This window comes from Choloepus didactylus, chromosome 18 (genome assembly GCF_015220235.1).
Source record: "Choloepus didactylus isolate mChoDid1 chromosome 18, mChoDid1.pri, whole genome shotgun sequence".
Lineage (NCBI taxonomy): Eukaryota > Metazoa > Chordata > Mammalia > Pilosa > Megalonychidae > Choloepus > Choloepus didactylus.
The window spans coordinates 35,251,804-35,274,757 of record NC_051324.1 but is presented as its reverse complement, the minus strand read 5'-3'; the positions used below and the strand labels follow the sequence as shown (position 1 = coordinate 35,274,757).

The following is a 22,954-nucleotide window of genomic DNA, read 5'->3' as shown; positions in this document are numbered from 1 at the left end:
TTATTGTGGAAATATCTATTGCTTCATTCAGTTGTGTCAATGTTTTTCTCATGTACTTTGGAGCACCTTGATTGGGTGCATAAACATTTATGATTGTAATTTCTTCTTGTTGAATTGTCCCTTTCATTAGTATATAGTGGCCTTCATTGTCTCTTATGACATCCTTGCATTTACAGTCTATTTTATCTGATACTAATATTGCTACCCCTGTTTTCTTTTGGCTGTAGCTTGCGTAAAATATTTTTTTCCATCCATTCACTTTCAATTTCTTTGTGTCTCTGGGTCTAAGATGAGTCTCTTGTAAGCAACGTATTGATGGTTCATATTTTTTAATCCATTCTTCCAATCCATATCTTTTAATTGGGGAGTTTAATCCATTTACATTCAGTGTTACTACTGTGAAGGCAGTTGCTGAATCAGCCATCTTCTCTTCAGCATTTGACAATCTAATCAAAATGTCTCGGAGTGATTTTTTTGGATTCATTTTATTTGGAGTTCGTTCAGCAACTATGATTTGCACATTTATGTTGGTTTAGAAGGGTTGGGAAGTTTTCCCCAACAATGTCTTTGAATACTGTTCCTAGACTTTTACAGTTTTCTTCCCCTTCTGGAACGCTGATGATTCTTTTATTTGTATGCCTTATGTTGTCTGTCATTTACCCTGAGATCTACTTCAAATTTTTTCATTTTTTTCAGCATTCGTTCTTTTGTGCCTTCACTTTCCGTCACGCTATCTTCAAGTTCACTCATTCTTTCCTCTACCTTTTCAAATCTGGTCTTATGTGTCTCAAGAATCTTTTTAATTTTATCAACAGAATCTTTTATTTCCATAAGACCCACTATTTTTTAAATTTACTATTGCAAATTCTTCTTTATGCTCTTCTAGGGTCTTCTTCATATCCTTTATATCCTGAGCTATGATATTGATTTTTGTGAGTACTTCTTTGAGTAATTGCTCCAAATTCTGTGTCTCCTCTGGCTTTTTAATTTGGACATTTGGATTATCCATATCTTCTGGCTTATTCATATGTATTACAATTTTCTGTTGTTTTTGGTCTCTTGGTATTTGCTTATCTTGATAGCATTCTTTTAGGATATGCAGGCTTATGTGAACACTTATCTGTAATTTGACAGAGCTACAGCTTGGTGGAGTGCACTTTCCCTGACCCATCAGCAGATGGTGCTCCTGAGCCAATTCTTATCCTCAAGCCAGTTCTCCCCAACTTCATCTATGCACTAAGTGGGGGTCCAAACCATATGGAAGGCCTATCAGTGCACCAATTTTCCATGTGTGTGGGGACCACCAGCCCTGTAGATGGGGGACGTGTCCTATGCAGCTTGGCAGGGAGACTGCTCCAGGACACAGTGATCCCAGCTTTTGCCAGGGCTGCAGGTAGCATACCTGGGGCCAACCTGCATGTCTCCCCTTCCAGTTCAAATGCCCCACAGTCCCTCTCTGTAGGTTGCCCATGGGTCCCTGGGATTGGGGGAGGGTTCCTGGCACTTTTGTGCAGCACCCCTTTCTCTAGGCTGTGCACACCACTGGCATCTGTTGATGGGGGGCGGACGCCATCACAAGCCTGCCAAATCCCAAATTCCCTCAAGGAAGCTTTCGGCCGTGATGCTGTGAAGGGTGTCTCCCATTCAAGCGCAAAGAGGACTGCACAGGATGTGGAAAGCTACCCTATTCCATGCTTGTCTGCTTGCAGCAAGGGCCAGTCTCTGGCATGGGGGCTCTTGGCCAGGGGTCCCTCATATGTGGTTCTCGCTGCTTATTCCCCAGCAGCTTTGCAGACCAAACACTTACCCACTCATCTGCAGCTGTGGCTTCCTCTTCCCTGGTGGCTTTCTGGGCTGAACACTCACCTGCTTGTCTGTGGCTCTGGCTACCTGTTCCCCAGTGACTGCCTGGGCCTCATAATCCTTTGTTAAATTCTATCTTGTCTGTTGCTACCTGTGCTGGTTTGAATGTACTATGCCCCCCAGAAAAAGCCATATTCTTTGATGCAGTCTTGTGGGGCAGACATAATAGTGGGGATTAAGTTGGAACGTTTGGATTAGGTTGTTTGCATGGAGATGCACCCCACCCAACTGTAGATGATAACTGATGGGATATTTCCTTGGAGGCATGGCCCCACCCATTGAGGGTGGGCCTTGATCAATGGAGCCATATAAATGAGCTGACTCAAAGAGAAGGAATTCAGTGCAGCTGTGAGTGACGTTTTGAAGAGGAGCAAGCTTGCTATAGAGGAATGTCCTGGGAGAAAGCCATTTTGAAACCAGAACTTTGGAGCAGACGCCAGCCACGTGCCTTCCCAGCTAACAGAGGTTTTCTGGACGCCATTTGCCATCCTCCAGTGAAGGTACCTGATTACTGATGTGTTACCTTGGACACCTTATGGCCTTAAGACTGTAACTGTATAGCCAAATAAACCCCCTTTTTATAAAAGCCAATCCATCTCTGGTGTTTTGCATTCTGCAGCATTAGCAAACTAGAACACTACCCGTTCTTCCAGTTTAATCACTTTCCCTATCTTCAGGGATGTCTAGGCAGTGACCACCCTAACTTGTTCATGTTGAAAAGGGGTGTTGGGGAGAGAAACCTAAGATGGCGACTAGGTGAGACAGAGAAAAAACACCTCCGTGGAAAACACTAGATAAAAAACCAGAAAGGACCCAGAACACCACTTCCAGAGTAGCACCAGCCGGACAAATTCTGCTAAAGCCACAGGGAACGTGCGTTTGGTGAAACCAGGAGTCTGCATTCTGAAATGAGTGAGTGAGTAGGCTGAATCCCTCGGCCACACTGAGGTGTGGGTAAACGGTGGGTTGGCGTTTTTTTTTTTTAAAAAAAAAAAAGCCCGGGAACAGCTGCAGATAAGACGGGAGTGGTCTGGACTAACGCCTTGGTGTCTGGGGTGGAGGATACCCCTTCCCACACCCACTGCTGATTGTCTCAGGTCCAGGGAAGCAAAGGGGAGACGCACAACTTGCAGCCATCTCCCCAGCAGGCGGGGCTACTCCTGCCCGGGGCCGAACACACAGCACAAAGCCGAGCCAAGAAACCCAGCCTGATAGGGAGTCTTTCCCACAGCACCGCTCACACGACACAATATCGGCTGTGGACAGTGGCCTTGAATACACCCACGGCTGATCATCCCGGAGCTGGGAGAGCGGAGCTGTGCGGAAAGGGGGAAGTTAACGCGTCACCTTCAACCATCTTTGAAGCGGGCTGGGAACGCCCCTACAAAGCCCAGTGGCCCAGGCTTCCTGGAGGCCGGCGCTCACTTGTGACATGGCACAGCCCTCCCCACCTCAGCAGAGGTCCTGGAAAAGCACAGCAGGGAGGGGGGAACTGCTCGGAAATCCCAGGGAACCTACGACAATACCAAGGACTTTTGTGTCAGCGGCAGAGAACAGCCTTAAATCTCCGGGAACACCTGGGAGGTTTGATTGTTAAACCTGCCCTTCCTCCCTAACTGCTCAGGCACATGCCCCTCATTGAGGGCAGACAGCACCAACAACACACCCAAATTAAGTGCATCAGTTGGACCCCAAAAGAATCAGATCCCCACATACCACAAAGTTGGGGATAACTGACTTGAGGGGAATAAGTGACTCACGGACACCATCTGCTGGTTAGTTAGAGAAAGTGTATGTCACCAAGCTGCAATTCTAACATATTAAAGATCAAGTAAAGCAAATGCCAAGAGGCCAAAAACAACAGAAAATCTTAATGCATATGATAAAACCAGATGACATGGAGAACCCGAACCCAAACACTCAAATCAGAAGATCTGAAGACACACAGTTCCTGGCAGAATTAATCAAAGAACTACAGACAGGCAATGAGAGCATGGCATGGGATATGAAAGACTTGAAGAAGAGCATGGCACAGAATATAAAAGACATAAAGAAGACCCTAGAAGAGCATAAAGAAGACATAGCAAGAGTAAATAAAAAAATAGAAGATCTTATGGAAATTAAAGAAACTGTAGGCCAAATTAAAAGGACTCTGGATACTCATAATACAAGATTAGAGTAAGTTGAACAACGACTCAGCCTCCTTGAGAAGCATGGAACAGAAAATGAAAGAATGGGGAAAAAATTGAAAAAATCGAAATGGATCTCAGGGATATGATAGATAAAATAAAATGTCCAAATTTAAGACTCATTGGTGTCCCAGAAGGGGAAGAGAAGGGTAAAGGTCTAGAAAGAGTATTCAAAGAAATTGTTGGGGAAAACTTCCCAAACCTTCTACACAATATAAATACACAAAGCATAAATGCCCAGCGAACTCCAAATAGAATAAATTCAAACAAACCCACTCCGAGACATATTCTTATCAGACTGTCAAATACTGAAGAGAAGGAGCAAGTTCTGAAAGCAGCAAGAGAAAAGCAATTCACCACATACAAAGGAAACAACAGAAGACTAAGTAATGACTACTCAGCAGCCACCATGGAGGTGAGAAGGCAGTGGCATGACATATTTAAAATTCTGGGAGAGGAAAATTTCCAACCAAGAATACTTTATCCAGAAAAACTCTCCTTCAGATTTGAGGGAGAGCTTAAATTTTTCACAGACAAACAAATGCTGAGAGATTTTGCTAATAAAAGACCTGCCCTACTTCAGATACTAAAGTGAGCCCTACTGACAGAGAAACAAAGAAATGAGAGAGAGATATAGAGACTTTTAACAGACATATATAGAATATTACATCCCGGGTCACTGGGGCACACGTTCTTCACTAGTGATCACAGATCTTTCTCCAGAATGGACTGTATGCGGGGACATAAAAACAAGTCTGAATAAAATAAAAAATAAAAAAATGAATTTCTTCAAAGCACATTCTCTGACCTCAGTGGAATACAAATAGAAGTCATTAACCATCAGAGACTTGGAGAATTCACAAACACCTTAAGGATAAAAATGAGGGGTAGATGAAAACATTCCCGGACAATCAAAAGCTGAGGAATTTCATCACCAGTAGATCAGTCCTAAGCAGGATGAAAGGAAGGGACACTAAACAATTAACTGAAACCACATGAAGAAATAAAGATTTCCAGTAAGGATCACATGGTAAATATAAAGACCAATACTACTGTATTGTTGATTTATAACTCCACTATTTACTTCCTACAGGATCTAAAATACATAAACTGTAATGATAAATCGGTGGTTTTGGACTCAATGTAAAATAGGTAATTCTTGACAAGAACTACATAAAGGTGGGGGAATGGAGGACTATAGGAACACAGTTTACATGTCCTATTGAAGTTAAGTTTGTATCAAAGAAAAACAAGATTGTTATAGATTTAAGATGTTAAATTTAAGCCCCATGGTAGACACAAAGAAAGTATCAGAGAATATGACCAAAGAGATGAAAAATAGAGTAGGGGTTCCAAGAAGTGGGGGAAGGGGCAATGGGGAGTTAAGAAATGAGAGTAGGGGTTTTTGTTTGGGGTGAAGGGAAACTTCTAGAAATGGATGGTCGGAAGGTGATAGCATTGCAACATTCTAAATGTGATTAATCCCACTAAGGGAATACTAGGGAGGGGTGTTAGGCTATATTTTTCTTTCCACAATTGAAAAAAAAAAAAAAAAGACAGTCTAAATGGATGACAATTAAATGCCAAGGATGATCCTGGATGGGATCTGAGGTTGGAGGAGAGGAGGCTCAAAGGGACACAGATGGGACACAAGAAAGAAAAAAAAAGGAAATATAGAATGTAAACTTTATATCAATGTTGAATTTCTTGAACTTCTTAGCTGCATTTAATGAGATTGCATACAATAATGTTCTTGTTCATGGGAAAGGTATATGTGAATTATATTGTTTGCTCAAAGATATGTACAGCTTGCTCTCATATGTTCAGAGGACAGAGCAATAGATGATGGGTGTTAGGGAGGGAGAGGGGGAGGGAAAGAAAGAGACAGTGGTGTGACAGGATCTTAAAGGTGGTGGATCGGGGTATCGGGGGAGGGGGGTCGGGGTATGATGGAGTTGTATGTATGGGGTTTATACTGTTTTTACAACTGTTCCTGTAAGATTGAACTTATTTCAAAATAAAATTTATTATAAAAAAAAAAAAGAGAAGGGGTGTCAACATGGGAAAAGGGGATGCGACTCGTTGATGTTCTTGTAGAGGCTGTTTCCTCTGGGTTTGGGGACTTAGCTGGCATAGGAGCTCTCTAGAAGATTTAAGTTTCTGAAGAATAAATTAGTGAATGAAACTTTTATAAGTCTCAGATAGGGACCCAGGTATTCTTTAGGGTTTTGGGGACTACTGTTGACTTGGGCTTATCATACCGTGGCCATTTGGGATATCTAGCTGAAGCTTACATGGGAATGTAATATTGATTCAATATGGTATATAGTATAAATTAAAGCTATTTAAATTAAGTCGTCTTTACTTTCTTGTGTTATAGGTAAAGACTGAAGTTTCAGTTTTTATAAGATAAAACCATTGGTTCATATTTATTCTGTTCATATGTAAGTTTTTTTTTTTGCCTTATTGTGTCAAGTTATTAGGGAGATTCACAGTTTATACATTTGTTTACTACTGTGTTGCATCTAAATATAATTTGTTTCGTTGGTTTATTTAAAGACATTAACTTTAAAAATTTTGTCTCATAATGCAAATAAATATTTTGATTTTTAAAAATTTTATTTACACACATTTTGATTTTTCAAATTTACTATGATTACTTAATCAAGTATTTTCATAATGATAAGAATAAGCAATTTCTGGGAATTTCAATTGTACTTTTGAACTTATTTATTTTCTGTTGCTGAAGATGGAGCCCTCCTGGTAGCAGTATGTCGTGGTAAAGTGAGTGAGGGCCTGGATTTCTCAGATGACAATGCCCGTGCAGTCGTAACAGTAGGAATTCCTTTTCCAAATGTGAAAGATCTACAGGTAAGTAAGTCATCAAAGCCTTACGAAATTTTATTTATCACAGAAGTTGTTGATTTTGTGTAAAGTTAATTATACATTTCCTTGTATCCTGAGATATTTTACTTTAAACCTTTGCTGAATCTGAATGAGTGAGAAAGGTTTAGCAGATATAGGCTCATTTTATTTTTAACTTACCCTATATTTTACTCAAGAAGAGTGATTTTCAAAGTATGGTCCCATGGTCAGGAGCATTAGCATCATCTTGGAACTTATAGAAATGAAATATTTGGGCTCCATTCAGACCTACTAAATCAGAAACTTTAGAGGTTGAGTCCAGCAATTTGTGTTGTATCAAGCTCTCAGCCACAGACCCATGGAGATCCCCTAGGAAATTCTAGGGTCCTTCTCTACCCTTCTCTACAATGCCCTACTCTGCAGATGTCAGCCATTTCAGTAGCTCCAAACTCTGAACTCTTCTACCTCAGCTCAGCAGGACCCCTCTGTTCTGCTTATACTCCAACTCTCTGCAATGTTGTCAAGAAAGTATACTCAGGCAGACAGCTGCGAATCATGGAGTTCACCTAATGAATCTCCCTTATCTCCAGAATTGCAGTCTTGTTGACTATACTCTGTTGTGCTGCCTGTTAACTACACTCTGGAAGCAGTTGCTTTATTTGTTATGTCCAATTTTACAGTTATTTATAGTAGGAGGAAATCATTCCGGAACCAGTTATACTATCTTGGCCAGAAACAGGACTTATGCCTCATTATTGCTGATTGTCTCTAAATATTATATTTGAAAAACTATTTATAGAAATAAATAGGAAGGATTTTCTTTTATTTGTTCCAGGCATTTGAAAGTGCTATCCATCTGCAACCAAAGTTTGAGGTTTTCTGGCAACTAAGCTCACCCCAGTAAATACAGTCCATATCTCTCCTCCCAGGGTGCAACCTGTTATGGTCTCATTCCAGACAAGAGTTCTTTCACTTGGCAATTATCAGCTTTAATTATCAGTGTTTTACTAGGCACTGTGAGTTATATAATTTTCACTTATATTTGTCTAGATTTTAGCAGTATTTGGGTATCATTAATATTAACAGTAATAAGCAGTATTCTTTGGTTAGCCACTACCTCTTTCTATAAACTCTAGACTTCTTCACAATTTTAAAAATTTCTTCAGGGCACTGAATGCCATTCTCAGGGCCTTGTCACCTATTCTAAAATGACTTATGCTGCCTCTGACTACTGCTACTGCTGAAACAGTTAAGATGCATTCAAGAAAAACTATTGTGTTCCCCATCAGCAGCATTTATGCTGCATTCCACCAAAGCGGATGGCACTCCTGTTGACACTGGTACTGTCTCCTTTTGATGTTTTGTCCTTTTTCCCTCGGCCTACATTATTATACTAATGCTGCTTTGTTAAAGTGGAGACAATCCCTTTTCCCCTCTTTTTACCATATTCTATTGCATTGTTTCTAATGTCATATGTAAATTTTTCCCTTAAAATTAGCTCTTTCAATTTTTACTTGTACCCTTTCTCTTTCTTGGATGTAGACATGTTTTTGACAGCTGAAAGAGAAGATAAACTTCATGACTAATACCAGAATGTGTTAAATAGTACACTCGCAAAGTAACAAAGCCTGAAAGGATTCATATCAAAATCATAATAGTGCTTACATCTGAAGAGAAGAGAAGGGAATGATATTGGGAGTAGTTATCAAAAGGGACTTTAACTTTTTCCTTCATGTTTTAATTTAAGGTAAAAATAAGCTTTAAGAAAATGTGAGAAAATAGATGCTTATTATGTTATTCTTTGTTATTTTAATTTTGGCTTTAAATTCTTAAAATTTTAAAAGTAAGTTACTTGTGAAGAAAAAAAATCATACTGCCTTCTACTTTCTCCGCTCCCATTCCTACCAGCTATGATTCTGGCCATTCTTATTGCACAATCTAGGGTTTTTGGTTTTTGTTGTTTTTTGAGCAGTTATAGGTTTACAGAAAAATCATGCAGCAAGTACGAAATTCCCATATCCCTCTCTCACACACAGTTTTCACTATCATTAACATTTTGCATTAGTGTTATACATTTGTTACAATTGATGAAACAATATTATTATAATTATGCTATTAACTTGAGCCCATTGCTTACATTGGGATTACAACTTTCAGGTGGTAAGTTCTATGTGGTTTTTGTGTGTGTGCATGTGATAACTTATGTACAACCTAAAATTTTCCTTTTTATCCCTTTTTAAATATACAATTCAAAGGTATTAATTACATTCACAAAGTTGTGCATCCAACACTGTCATCCATTGCCAAAACTTTTCCATTACCCCGAATTAACTCCATACCAATTAAATATTAATTCCCCACTCCCCTACCCCACCCAGTCCACCAGTAACTTATATGCCGGTTTCTGGCTTTATGAATTTGCATGTTCTGCTTTTTCCATACAAGTTAGATCATATAGTATTTGTCCTTTTGTGTCTGGCTTATTTCATTCAACATGATATCTTCAAGGTTCATCCATGTTGTAGCATGCATCAGAAATTCATTCCTTTTTATGGCAAATAATATTCCACTGTATGTATATAACACATTTTGTTTATGCATTTATCATTTTCAAATATTTTGAACTAAAAAGTTCTGAGAAGTGGAATTACCAGGTCATATGGTAATTCTATACTTCGCTTTCTAAGGAATCACCAAACTGTTTTTCACAGTGGCTACACCATTTTACATTCCCACCAACAATGTACAAGTGTTTCTATTTCTCCACATCCTCTCCAACATTCGCTGTTTTCTTTTTATTTTTTTAATAGTAGCCATTCGAGTAGGTGTGAGATAGTATCTCATTGTGGTTCCGATTTGCATTTGCCTGATAGCTAATGATGTTGAACGTCTTGCTTGTATTTGTTGGCCAGTTGTATATAATCTTTGGAGAAATGTCTATTCAAGTCCTTTTCCCATTTTTTAATTGGGTTGTTTGTCTTGTTGTTGTTGAGTTTTAGGAGTTCTTTATATATTTGTGACATTAAACCCTTTGTCACATATATGGTTTCCAAATATTTTCTCCCATTCTGTAGGTTGTCTTTTTGCTTACTTGATAAAGTCCTTTGATGTACAAAAGTTTTTAATTTTGATGAAGTCCATTTATGTATTTTTTTCTTTTGTTGCTCATGCTTTTGGTATAAAGTCTAAGAAACCACTGCCTACACAGAAGGTCCTGAAAATGTTTCCCTATGTTTTCTTTTAGGAGAGTTATATTTTTAGTTCTTATATTTGGGTCTTTGGTCCCATTTTTTTTCTTTTTTAATGCCATTTTATTGAGACTTATTCATACCATACTAATCCATCCAAAATATACAATCAGTGGCTCACAGTATCATCACACAATTGTGCATTCATCACCACAATCAATATTGTTTTAATTTTAATAATAGGTTTTATTTATCCTAGTACATCTCAAATATTGTCATTTCAACATATAATCAATATGAAAATACTAATGAAATAGTTTATGTTCTTCATACTAAATCTTTGAAATCTGATGTGTATTTTTTATACTTTATTTATCAAACAGTAAAAGAAAAACATTTCAAACAAAGAAATAAGAACAAATAACCTAAAATAACTACATTGCTTCCAACATGTTCCTACCATACCCCAAGAAAATTAACACACCATAGTCATTCTTGACTATTTCTATATCATTAAGATTACTCTCCACATCTTATCTGTTCTTCTTATTGTTCCCCCTTCACTAGTTGCTGTCTATCTCTAAGTCCCCTACATTCTATAATATAAAACATATATTTTACATTTTTTCACAGAGTTTGCATTAATGGTAACATAAAATCTTTCCCTTTTTGTGTCTGGCTTATTTCACTCAGCATTATGTCCTCAAGTTTCATCCATGTTATCATATGTTTCACAACCTCATTACTTCTTACCACTGCGTAGTATTCCATCGTGTGTATATACTACATTTTGCTTATCCACTCATCTGTTGAAGTACATTTAGATTGTTTCTGTCTCTTGGCAATTGTGAATAATGCCGCTATGAACATCAGTGTGCAAATATCTGTTCCACAGTCATTTTTTGAACATTTACATTATTCCAAGAAAATAAAAAAAAGAGAAAACCCAAAACATCGCATATTCCTTATCTGCCCCCATCCTTGATCCCTAGCATTGGTGTGGTACATTTGTTACTGTTAATGAAAGAATATTAAGATATCACTGTTAACTATAATCCATAGTTTGCAATAGGTGCATTTTTCCCATATACCATTCTATTATTAACTAACTCCTCATAATAGTATTGTACGTTTGTTCTAGTTCATAGAAGAAATTTTTTATATTTGTACTGTTAATCACAGTCATCATCCACCACAGGTTTACTGAGTTATATAGTCCCATGTTTTAACCTCTGGCTTTCCTCCTGATGACATATATGACTCTAAATTTTCCCTGTCAACCACATTTGTACACAATTCAGCACTGTTAATTATATACGCATACTAATGTGCCACCATGCCCTCTATCCATTTCCCTTTGTTTAAATTCAACCTAGTCAAAAATTCTGCGTATCTTGCAGCCGCTTCCCATTCTTGAGCTTCATTCTATCTCCCGGTAACCTATATTCTAGATTCTACGTCTATGAGTTTACATAGTATAAGTAGTTTGTATTAGTGAGGTGATACAGTATTTGTCCTTTTGTGTCTGCCTTGTTGGTACATAGTGTCCTTAAGGTTCATCCATGTTGCCATGTTTTAGGACTTCATTCCTTCTTACTCCTGATTAATATTCCATCATAGGTATATTTTGTCTTCTCCATTCATCGGTTGATAGACCCTTAGATTGTGACCATCTTTTGCTAATTGTGAATAACGCCTGTATGAACATCAGTGTGCAAATGTTTGTTTGTGTCTCTTCTTTCAGTTCTTCTGGGTATATAACATGTAGTGGGATTGCTGGTTCGTAGGGCAACCATCCTCCATAGCAGCTGTACCATTCTGCATTTCCACCAGCAATGAATAAGTATTTCTGTTCTTCACATTCTCTCTACATCCTCTCCTATACTTGTAGTTTCCTGTTTGTTTAACAGCCATTCTAATAGTTGTGAAATGATATCTCCTTGTGGTTTAGATTTGCATTTCCCTAATAACTAGTGAAGATGACCATCTTTTCATATGTTTTTTAGCCATTTGTATTTTCTTTTTGGAGAAATGTCTATTCATGTCTTTTACCCATTTTTAAATTAGATTGTTTGTCTTTTTATTGTTGAGTTGTAGGATTTCTTTGTATAGTCTGGATATCAAACCCTTATCATATATGTGGTTTCCAAATATTTTCTCCCATTGAGTCAGTTGCCTTTTCTCCCTTTTGACAAAAAGTCCTATGAAGCAAAGAAGTATTCAATTTTGAGGAGGTCCCATTTATCTATATTTTCTTTCGTTGCTTGTGCTTTGGGTGTAAGGGCTTGTAAACTACTGCCTATCACTAGATCTTGAAGCTGTTTCCTTACATTTTCTTCTAGGAGTTTTATGGTAGTGCTTCTTATATTTAGGTCTTTGATCCATTTTGAGTTAATTTTTGTATAGGGAGTGAGATAAGAGTACTCTTTCATTCTTTTGGATATCCAATTCTCCCAGTACCGCCTATTGAAGAGACTTTTCTGTCCCAGTTGAGTAGATGTGGTTGCCTTGTCAAAAATCAGTGGACCAGAGGAGCTAAGATGGCGGCATAGACAGGAGTGGAAGACTGTTAGTCCCTCCTGGAACAATTCATAAATGACCAAAAAACTAGTAAATAACCTGGAATAACTGCGGGGAGACAAACGTGACTGTCCACGCATCATCCACCAACCTGAATTAGGAGGAACGCCTGAGATCGCAACATAAAATCTGTAAGTAAAAACTGCGAACCCGCACTGAGAGCCAAGAACCGAGATCCCCTCCCTCATGGAAGCCTTGCGGTGCTAGACAACAGCACTCTCCAAGCAAGCAAGTGGGCCTCAGCCCAGCCCCAACTGGGGTTTTAATATTAAAATGCTCAATATAGACAGCAAATCCCCAACAAGCACACAGAGGCTTTTGGTGACAGCTGGCCGTGGGAGAGTTGGGGGACATATCTGTCTCAGGATGGGGAGCCCAGAGGATCTCTCTGTGGAGAAAATCTCAGCCGTTTTCAGCCCACAATGCTTTGCAGTAAAGAAAGCCCTCAGCCATTTTAAAATCAAAACACTTTGATCAGCAGAGTCAGAGAAACAAAGAACTTACTGATATGCAGATGACCTTTCTGGAGGGGGCATAGCTTCCCAAGAGGAAAAGGGGGGGCCCAGCTCTACCACCCGCCTTTCCAGAACCAGACCCCAAAGCCTGGGGGAGGAGAGCCACAGGCCATACCCTCTTACACCAGCCGGTGACAGGCTGACAGGTGCACCTGCCAGGCAGAAAAGCACAGGTGTGTCAGCCCTCTAAGAAAAACCATCAGGGAAACCGGATACTGAATATTTCCTCCTTCTGTGACCTAAGCCTGTTCTCGTCTGGGAAAACTTGATTGGAGTGGCCTGGGAGGTCAGATACCTAGACAACAGAAAACTACAACCTACACCAAGAAAAATGAAGTTATGGCCCAGTCAAAGGAACACTTCAACTGAGATACAGGAATTTAAACAACTAATGCTAAATCAATTCAAAAAGTTTACAGAAGATTTCACAAAAGAGATAGAGGCTGTAAAGAAAACACTGGGCATACATAAGGCAGAAATCGAAAGTTCAAAAAAACAACCAGTAGAATCTATGGAAATGGAAGGCAAAACACAAGAGACAAAAGACACAATGGAAACATACAACAGCAGATCCCAAAAAGCAGAAGAAAACACTCAGGAACTGGAGAACAAAACACCTGAAAGGCTACATGCAAAGGAGCAGATGGAGAAAAGAATGAAAAAATATGAGCAACTTCTCCAGGAACTTACGGATGAAACAAAGTACTCAAGAATATACATATCATTGGTGTCCCAGAAGGAGAAGAGAAGGGAAAAGGGGCAGAAGCACTAATAGAGGAAATAATCAATGAAAATTTCCCATCTCTTATGAAAGGCATAAAATTACAGATCCAAGAAGCGCAGTGTACCCCAAAAAGAATAGACCTGAATAGGCCTACGCCAAGACACTTAATAATCAGATTATCAGATGTCAAAGACAAAGAGAGAATCCTGAAAGCAGCAAGAGAAAAGCAATCCATCACATACAAAGGAAGCTTAATAAGACTATGTGTGGATCTCTCAGCAGAAACCATGGAGGCAAGAACAAAGTGGTGTGATATATTTAAGATACTGAAAGAGAAAAGCCACCAACCAAGAATCCTATATCCAGCAAAGCTGTCCTTCAAATATGAGGGAGAGCTCAAAATATTTTCCAACAAACAGACAATGAGAGACTTTGTGAACAAGACACCCACCCTACAGGAAATACTAAAGGGAGCACTACAGAGTGATAGGAGAAGACAGGAGTGCGTGGTTTGGAACAAAATTTTGGGAGATGGTAGCACAGCAATGTAAGTACACTGAACAAAGATAACTATGAATATGGTTAAGAGAGGAAGGTTGGGAGCATGTGAGACTCCAGAAGAAAGGAGGAAAGATAAAGACCGGGACTGTGTAACTTGTTGAAATCTAGAGTGTTCAACAATTGTGATTAAAAAAAAATCATTGGACCATAAGATCTGACCATATTTCTGATCTCTCAATTCAATTCCATTGGTCATTATGTCTTTCTTTATGCCAGTAGCATGCTATTTTGTCCAATGTGGCTTTACAATATGCTTTAAAGTCAGGAAGCATGAGTCCTCCTACTTGTTCCTCTTTTTCAAGATGTTTTTGCCTATTCAAGACTCTTTACCCTTCCAAATAAATTTGATAATTAGATTTTTCATTTCAGCAAAGTAAGCTGTTGGAATTTTGATTGGTGTTGCATTAAATCTATATGTCAATTTGGGCAGAATTGACATCTTAATGACATTTGCCTTCCAACCCATAAATGGAAATGCCTTTCCATTTATTTAGGTCTTCTTTGATTTCTTCTGGCAATGTTTTGCAGTTTTCTGTGTACAGATCTGTATTAGTCAGGGTTCTCTAGGGAAACAGAATCAACAAGAGATATCTATAATTATAAAATTTTATAAAAGTGTCTCACACAACTGTGGGTATGCACAAGTCCAAATTCTGTAGTGCAGGCAGCGAACTGGCAGCTCCGATGAAGGTGTTCAGTGAACTCCTCAGGAAACGCTTCATTGGCTAGATGAAGTAGTGAAGGTCCTCTATCTTTCTTCCCTTAAGTCTTCAACTGATTGGATTAAATCAGCTGTCCTGCGTACAACCAGAAATGCACTAAATCTCTCCAGAATAGGGTACAAATTCTTGGGTGACATGAACTCTTAAACTTGATTTCCTTTAACTTAAATACTGCAAAATAAACAATACAGTTTATGTCCTATGATAAGGGGATAAGATAGAGAAGAAAAGAAAGATATTTGCTTTACAGACAAATATAAACATACTCATAACAAAATGAGGAAATATTCATGCCATCATAGTCCTCATTTCTGTAACTGGTCACATGGTCGTAGTTCATGTTTATCACTGCCTTCTTCCACTTCCCATTCCATGTTCTCTTTACCCTCAGCAAGCACTTCAGCTGGCCATGGTTCTTTGCCTGGTGGGATGACCCAAACCTTCATTCCTGAAGTTTCTTGGCCATTGTTCATCCTGCCTGGATTGGGTTGCAGCACTTTTCTATTGACTTTAAGCACAAGGCATGGTAGTCCTTGGTTAAGTTTATTTCTAGATATTTGATTCTTTTAGTTGCCATTGTGAATGGAATGTTTTCCTTAAGTACTTCCTGGATTAGTTCATTACTACTGTATAGAAACCCTACTGATTTTTTTAAAATTCATATTTATTGAGATATATTCACATACCATGCAGTCATACAAAACAAAGCATACATTCAATTATTTACAGTACCATTATATGGTTGTGCATTAATCACCAAAATTAATTTTTGACATTTTCATTACCACATACACAAAAATAATAAGAAGAAAAATTAAAGTGAAAAAGAACAATTAAAGTAAAAAAGAACACTGGGTGCCTTTTTTTTTTTCTTCCCCCATTTTTCTACTTATCGATCCATAAACTAGACAAAGGGGAGTGTGGTCCATATGGCTTTCCCAATCACATTGTCACTCCTCATAAGCTACTTTTTTATACAATTGTCTTCAAGATTCATGGATTCTGGTTTGTCGTTTGATAGTTTCAGGTATTTACTGCTAGCTATTCCAATTCATTAGAACCTAAAAAGGGGTCTCTATATTGTACGTAAGAGTGCCCACCAGAGTGACCTCTCAGCTCCTTTTGGAATCTCTCTGCCACTGAAGCTTATTTCATTTCCTTTCACATCCCCCTTTTGATCAAGATGTTCTCCATCCCACGATGCCAGATTTAGATTCCTCCCCTGGAGTCATCTTCTACATTGCCAGGGGGATTCACTCCCCTGTGTGTCAGATCCCACATAGCAGGGGAGGGCATTGATTTCACCTTTCAAGTTGGCTTAGGTAGAGAGAGAGGGCCACATCTGAGCAACAAAGAGGCATTCGGGAGGAGGTTCTTAGGCACAATTATAGGGAGGCCTAGCCTCTCCTTTGCAGCAACAGTCTTTCCAAGGGCAGGTCCTGTGATAGAGGGCTCAGCCCACAAAACCACCAGTCCCCATATGTCTGTGAGCGCATCAGCAACCACTGAAGTCGGGGAGCCCAACACCCCTGCATTTGATTCTTTTAGTTGCCATTGTGAATGGAATGTTTTCCTTAAGTACTTCCTTGATTAGCTCATTACTACTGTATAGAAACCCTCAAGGGAGCTGTGCATATTTTTCATTGTTCTTTTTTTTTTTTAATTAACTCTTTGTTTTTAATCAAGTATATAAAAAAATTTTTTAAAAACATACAATAAAAAATTTTTCAAACAAACTTTAACAAGGGAGTCCAACGTGTTCCTACTCTACCCCAGGAAAATAACGTAATATAGCAGCATTTCTGTGAACTTGTTCCTATCATACACATCAGAAATTAACAAACCATAGTCATTCCTGGGCATTACCAGAATGTTAAATTTACCCACGATAGCTTATCTCTTCTTACTGGGTTATCGTTCCCCCTTTATTAATTGCTCTCTATTGCTAGTTCCCCTACATTCTACATTATAAACCATTTATTTTAGGAGTGTGTTGTTTAACCTCCAGGTGCTTGTGAATTTTCTAAGTCTCTGATGGTTATTGACTTCTAATTGTATTCCATTGTGGTTAGAGAATGTGCTTTGAATAATTCAATTTTTTTTAATTTATTGAGGTTTGTTCTTTGTCCCAGCATATGGTCTATTCTGGAGAAAGTTCTGTGATCACTAGAGAAGAATGTGTATCCTGTTGATCTGGGATGTAATGTTCTATATATGTCTGTTAAATCAAATTCAAATCCAATTCATTTATCAGATCATTTAGGTTTTCAATTTCCTTATTGGTCTTCTGCCTGGTTGATCTATCTATAGGAGAGAGTGATGTGTTGAAGTCTCCCTCAATTATTGTGGAAATATCCATTGATTCCTTTAGTTTTAACCAGTGATTGTCTCATGTATTTTGTGGCACTATGATTGGGTACATAAACATTTATGGTTGTTATTTCTTCTTGTTGAATTGCCCCTTTTATTAGTATGTAGTGGCCTTCTTTGTCTCTCATAACATCCTTGCATTTAAAGTTTGTTTTATCTGATATTAATATTGCTACTCCTGCTTTCTTTTGGCTGTAGCTTGCGTGAAATATTTTTTCCATCGTTTCACTTTTAATTTCTTTGTGTCCCTGTGTCTAAGATGAGTCTCTTGTGTTTAACATATTGAAGGTTCATATTTTTTGATCCATTCTGCCAATCTATATCTTTTAATTGGGGAGTTTAATCCATTTACATTCAATGTTATTACTGTGGAGGCATTTCTTGAATCAGCCATCCTATCCTTTGGTTTATGTTTGTCAGATATATTTTTTCCCTCTCTCTCTTATTGTCCTTTAATGAACCAATATTGAATCTCTTTAGTACTGAACCTTTCTCCATATCTCTCTCTCCTTTCCTTGTTTCTCTGTCGGTAGGGCTCCCTTTAGTATCTGAAGTAGGGCAGGTCTTTTATTAGCAAAATCTCTCAGCATTTGCTTGTGAAAAATTTAAGCTCTCCCTCAAATTTGAAGGAGAGCTTTGCTGGATAAAGTATTCTTGGTTGGAAATTTTTCTCAGAATTCTAAATATGTCATGCCACTGCCTTCTCGCCTCCATGGTGGCCACTGAGTAGTCACTACTTAGTCTTATGTTGTTTACTTTGTATGTGGTGAATTGCTTTTCTCTTGCTGCTTTCAGAACTTGCTCCTTCTCTCCAGTATTTGACAGTCTGATCAGCTATGTCTTGGAGTGGGTTTATTTGGATTTATTCTATTTCAAGTTTGCTGGGCATTCATGCTTTGTGTATTTATATTGTGTAGAAGGTTTGGGAAGTTTTCCTCAACAATTTCCTTGAATACTCTTTCTAGACCTTTACCCTTCTCTTCCCCTTCTGGGACACCAATGAATCTTATATTTGGACCTTTTATTTTATCTATCATAACCCTGAGGTCCATTTCGATTTTTTTTATTTTTTTCCCCATTCTTTCTTTTGTTCTTTCCTTTTCCGTTCTGTGGCTCTTGGGGTTGCTGATTCGTTGTTCAGCTTTCTCTAGTCTTGTACTATGAGTATGCGGAATCTTTTTAAGTTGGTCAACAGTTTCTTTTATTTCCATAAGGTCTTCTATTTTTTTATTTACTCTTGCAATTTCTTCTTTATGCTCTTCTAGGGTCTTCTTCATGTACTTTATATCCTGTGCCTTGCTCTCATTCTTTGTCTTTAGTTCTTTGATTAATTGCTCCAAGTACTGTGTCTCCTCTGATCTTTTGATTTGGGTGTTTGGGTTTAGGTTATCCATATCGTCTGGTTTCTTCATATGCTTTAAAATTTTTTGTTGTTTTTGGCCTCTTGGCGTTTGCTTAACTTGATAGGGTTCTTCTAGGAAATGTAGGATTATTCAAAGACGAATCTCTAATTTTTCAAATCTACAGCTTGGTGGCGTACACTTTCTCTAACCAGCAGATGGCATCTACGAGTCACGTATTCCCCTCAAGTTAGTTCTCACACTTATTCTTTGTGTTTTGTGGGGGTCTGATTCTTGTGGGATCCAATTGGTGCACCAAGTTTGGGTGTGTTGTTGATGCTTTGTTCCCTGAATGTGGGTCATGTGTCTGAGCGGTTAGGGAGGGAGGGCAGCTTTAAAAATCAAACCTTCCAGGTGTTCCTGGAGATTTAAGGGTGTTGCAAGAGTCTAAACCTTCATTTCAGTCTCACCACAGATTGTCTCTGCCCCTGACCCACAAGTCCTTGGTATTGGCGTATGGTCCCTGGGATTTCCGAGTGGGTACCTATTCCAATCCGTGCCCTTCTAGGGTCTCTGCTGAGGGAAGGTTGTGCTACGTCACAAGTGCACGCCGTCCCTCAAGGGAAGTTCTGGGCTGCCAGGCCATGTAGCGGCTTTCCCAGCCTGCTGTAAGGATGACTGTATGGGGCATGTTAATTTCCCCCTCTTCACACAGGTCCGCCTTCTCAGCTTCGGGACAGTTAGCTGTGGGTGTGTGAAAGGCTATTGTCCACACCCGATATTGTGGCGTGTGTGTGTTGCTGGAAACACTTCCCATTGCACTGGGTTTTTTGGCATGGCTCTGGGCTGTGGTGCCAGCACCGGGCAAGAGCGTTCCCAGCCCACTGGGAAGATGGCTGCAAGGGGCGTGGTTATTTTCCCCCTTTTGGCTCACCTCTGCCTTCCTTGCCCTGAGGCAATTAGCAGTGGGTGCATGAAAGGCTATCTTCCATGCCAGATATTGAGGCGTTCACACAGCCCATTCCTGCTGCGTTTCACTGTGCGGTTCTTGCTGCCGTATCCGCAGCCACTGTTGGGTTTTTTTAAGAAAGAACTAGTCAGCCTCCAAATGCCATCTCATGGTTTCCCCACACTTCAGCGTGGCTGCCGGATATTGAGCAGGCTTACTCACTCATTTCAGAAAACAGACTCCTGGTTTCACGAAGTGCACGGTCCCTGTGGATATACCAGACCTTGTCCAGCTGGTGCATTGCTGGAACTGGTGTTCTGGGTCACTTTCTGGCTTTTATCTAGTATTTTTCATGGAGGTGTTTTTTGGCTCTGTCTCTCGTAGCCGCCATCTTCCCTACTGATTTTTGCATGTTGATCTTGTTTCCTACCACTTTGCTAAACTCATTTATTTGCTCTAGTAGCCTTGTCATAGTTTTCTTGGAGCTTTCTAAATATAGGATCATGTTGTGTGCAAAGAGTGAAAGTTTTACTTATTTCTTTCCAATTTGCAAGCCTTTTATTTATTTTTTCTTGCCTAATTGCTCTAGCTAGAACTTCCAGCACAATGTTGAATAACAGCGGTGACAGTGGGCATCCTTGTCTTATTCCCGATCTTAGAGGGACAGCTTCCAGTTTCTAACCATTTAGTACGATGTTAACTGTGGGTTTTTGTTAAATGCCCTTTATCATGTTGAGGAAGTTTCTTCTATTCCTGTCTTTTGAAGTGTTTTTATCAAGATACATCAATCCAGATGATCGTGTGGTTTTTCCCTTTTGATTTGTTAATGTGGTGTTTTACATTAATTGATTTTCTTGTGTTGAACCACCCTTGCATACGTGGAATAAAACCCACTTGGTCATGGTGTATAAATTTTACTGTACTGTTGGATTCTCTTTTCAAGTATTTTCTTGAGGATATTTGCATCTATATTCATTGTAGAGATTGATCTGTAGTTTACTTTTTGTGTTTTGATCCATTTTGAGTGTGAGGTAGAGGTTCACCTTCATTTTTTGCATATGACTATCCAGTTCTCTCAGCACCATTTGTTGAGCAGACTATTCTTTCTTCACTATATGGACTTGGCACCCTTGTCAAAGATCAATTGGCCAAAGATGTGGGGTTTTATTTCTGACCTCTCAATTTGATTCCATTGGTCTATGTCTTCCTTTTGCCAGTATCATGCTGTTTTGATTTTTTTGAAAAATTTCATGATCAGGAAGTGTGTGTCCACCAATTTTATTATTCTTTCCAGGATCGTTTTAACTAACGGGGGCCTCTTACTTTTCCATCTAAATTTGATGATTGGCTTTTCCATTTCCTGTAGAGAAGTCTATTGGAATTCTGTTAAATCAGTATATTGCCTTGGGTAGAACTGACATCTTAACAATAGTTAACCTTCCAGTCCATGACCACAGAATGCCATGCTATTTATTTAGGTCTTCTTTGATTTCTTCAGGAATGCTTTATCGTTTTCCATGTACAAGTCCTTTTATATCCTTGGTTGAATTTATTCATAGACATTTGTTTCTTCTAGTTGCTATTGTAAATACATTTTTTTCCCTTGAGTTCCCATTTGGATTGTTTTTTACTAGTGTATAGAAACACTACTGATTTTAAGTGTTGATCTTGTGCCCTGCCACTTTGCTGAATTCATTTATTAGGTCTAGTAAGTGTTGCTTTGGATTTTTCACAATTTTCTATTTATAGGGTCATGTCATCTACAAATAGGGAGACTTTTACCTCTTCCTTTCCTATTTGGATGTCTTTTATTTATTTTTCTTGTCTAGTTGTTCTGGCTAGAAATACCACTACATTGTTGAATAAAAATGGTGACAGTGGGCATTCTTGTCTTGGAAGTCACATTCCTGCTTGTCTTAAGTTCTCCTTGTCTGAATCCCAATGGTTCCAGTTGCAAAAAAAAAAACAAAATAACAAAAGTGTCAAATCATTCTGGTTAGAGAGGAGGAAAGTAGTTTTAAAGGAGTTTCCCTAGTGGTTCCCAAAAGGTGCAAAAGCAGGGGGTGGGGGTGCCCAGGAGTATTCCAATCTGCAGGGAGAAAGGACATAAAAAATGAGAAATTCTTTATTGGGAACAGCAGATGTAAAAGAAGGTTATTTCCTGTTGCCCTGCATATGTATCAGTTCTTACATAATAAACAGTTCTAAACTCAGTGATTTAAAACAACAGTCATTTATTACGGGGTGGCTGGGAGGTCGATGATCTTGGCTAGCTTTGTCTTAACAGTTCTGCTGATTTCACCTGGGCTCATTCACCCTGCTATGGGTTGGCTGGTCTAGGTTGGACTCAGTCGCCCAAAATGTATCACCTGCCCAAGCCCAAAGTCAAGGGGGTGGGGGTGTATTCCCACCAATTGAGGCAGAGGAATTGTGGAATCATGTGGCAAAGGACTTAGAACCAGGACTCAAAAGTAGTCCCTACTCATTACATTTTTTTTAAAATAACTAAAGGATATTTGTAAGTTATCTATCCATAACACTGATGTTTATAAGCTTTAAGAGTGTAGGTTGGAGAAGGAAGCAGATGGTGTCATAGACAGGAGTGGGAGCTAGTTAGTCCCCATGGAACAACTAATAAACAACCAGGAACAACTAGTAAATAATCTGGAATAATTGCTGGGGGGCAAACGTGACTGTCTACACATCATACACCAATGTGTATGGGAGGAATGCCCGAGATCCCAGCATAAAATCTGTGAGTAAAAACTGTGGACCCACACTGAGAGCCCTTCTCCCTACGGCAGCCCAAACTTCAAAGCCTTGCTGTGAACAAGCGAATATACCTCAGCTTAGCTCCAGCTAGGGCTTTAATTAACAAATGTTGACTGCTCAATACAAACTATAAATCCCCAATAAGCAGACGGAGGCTTTTGGTGACGACTGACCTTGAAGAGCCAGAGAACTTCTCTGAGAAGGAGCTCTGGGAGGAAGGGGGAGCCCAGAGGATGGGGTGCTAACTCTGACTGATGGGTGAAATTGAGGGTGGCCATGCTTTGGCCCTGAAAGGGGGTGTTCTAGTATGCTAATG

General features: G+C 39.1%; 1 protein-coding gene across 1 annotated transcript in view; it reads left to right on the top strand.

Moving 5' to 3' along the window:
• The window catches only part of BRIP1 (BRCA1 interacting protein C-terminal helicase 1), a 385,619-nt gene that overhangs the window by 263,608 nt on the left and 99,057 nt on the right, over positions 1-22,954 (top strand). Inside the window, 1 exon segment of the mRNA XM_037809614.1 lies at positions 6,802-6,923. Coding sequence (XP_037665542.1) covers positions 6,802-6,923 — 122 coding nt within the window.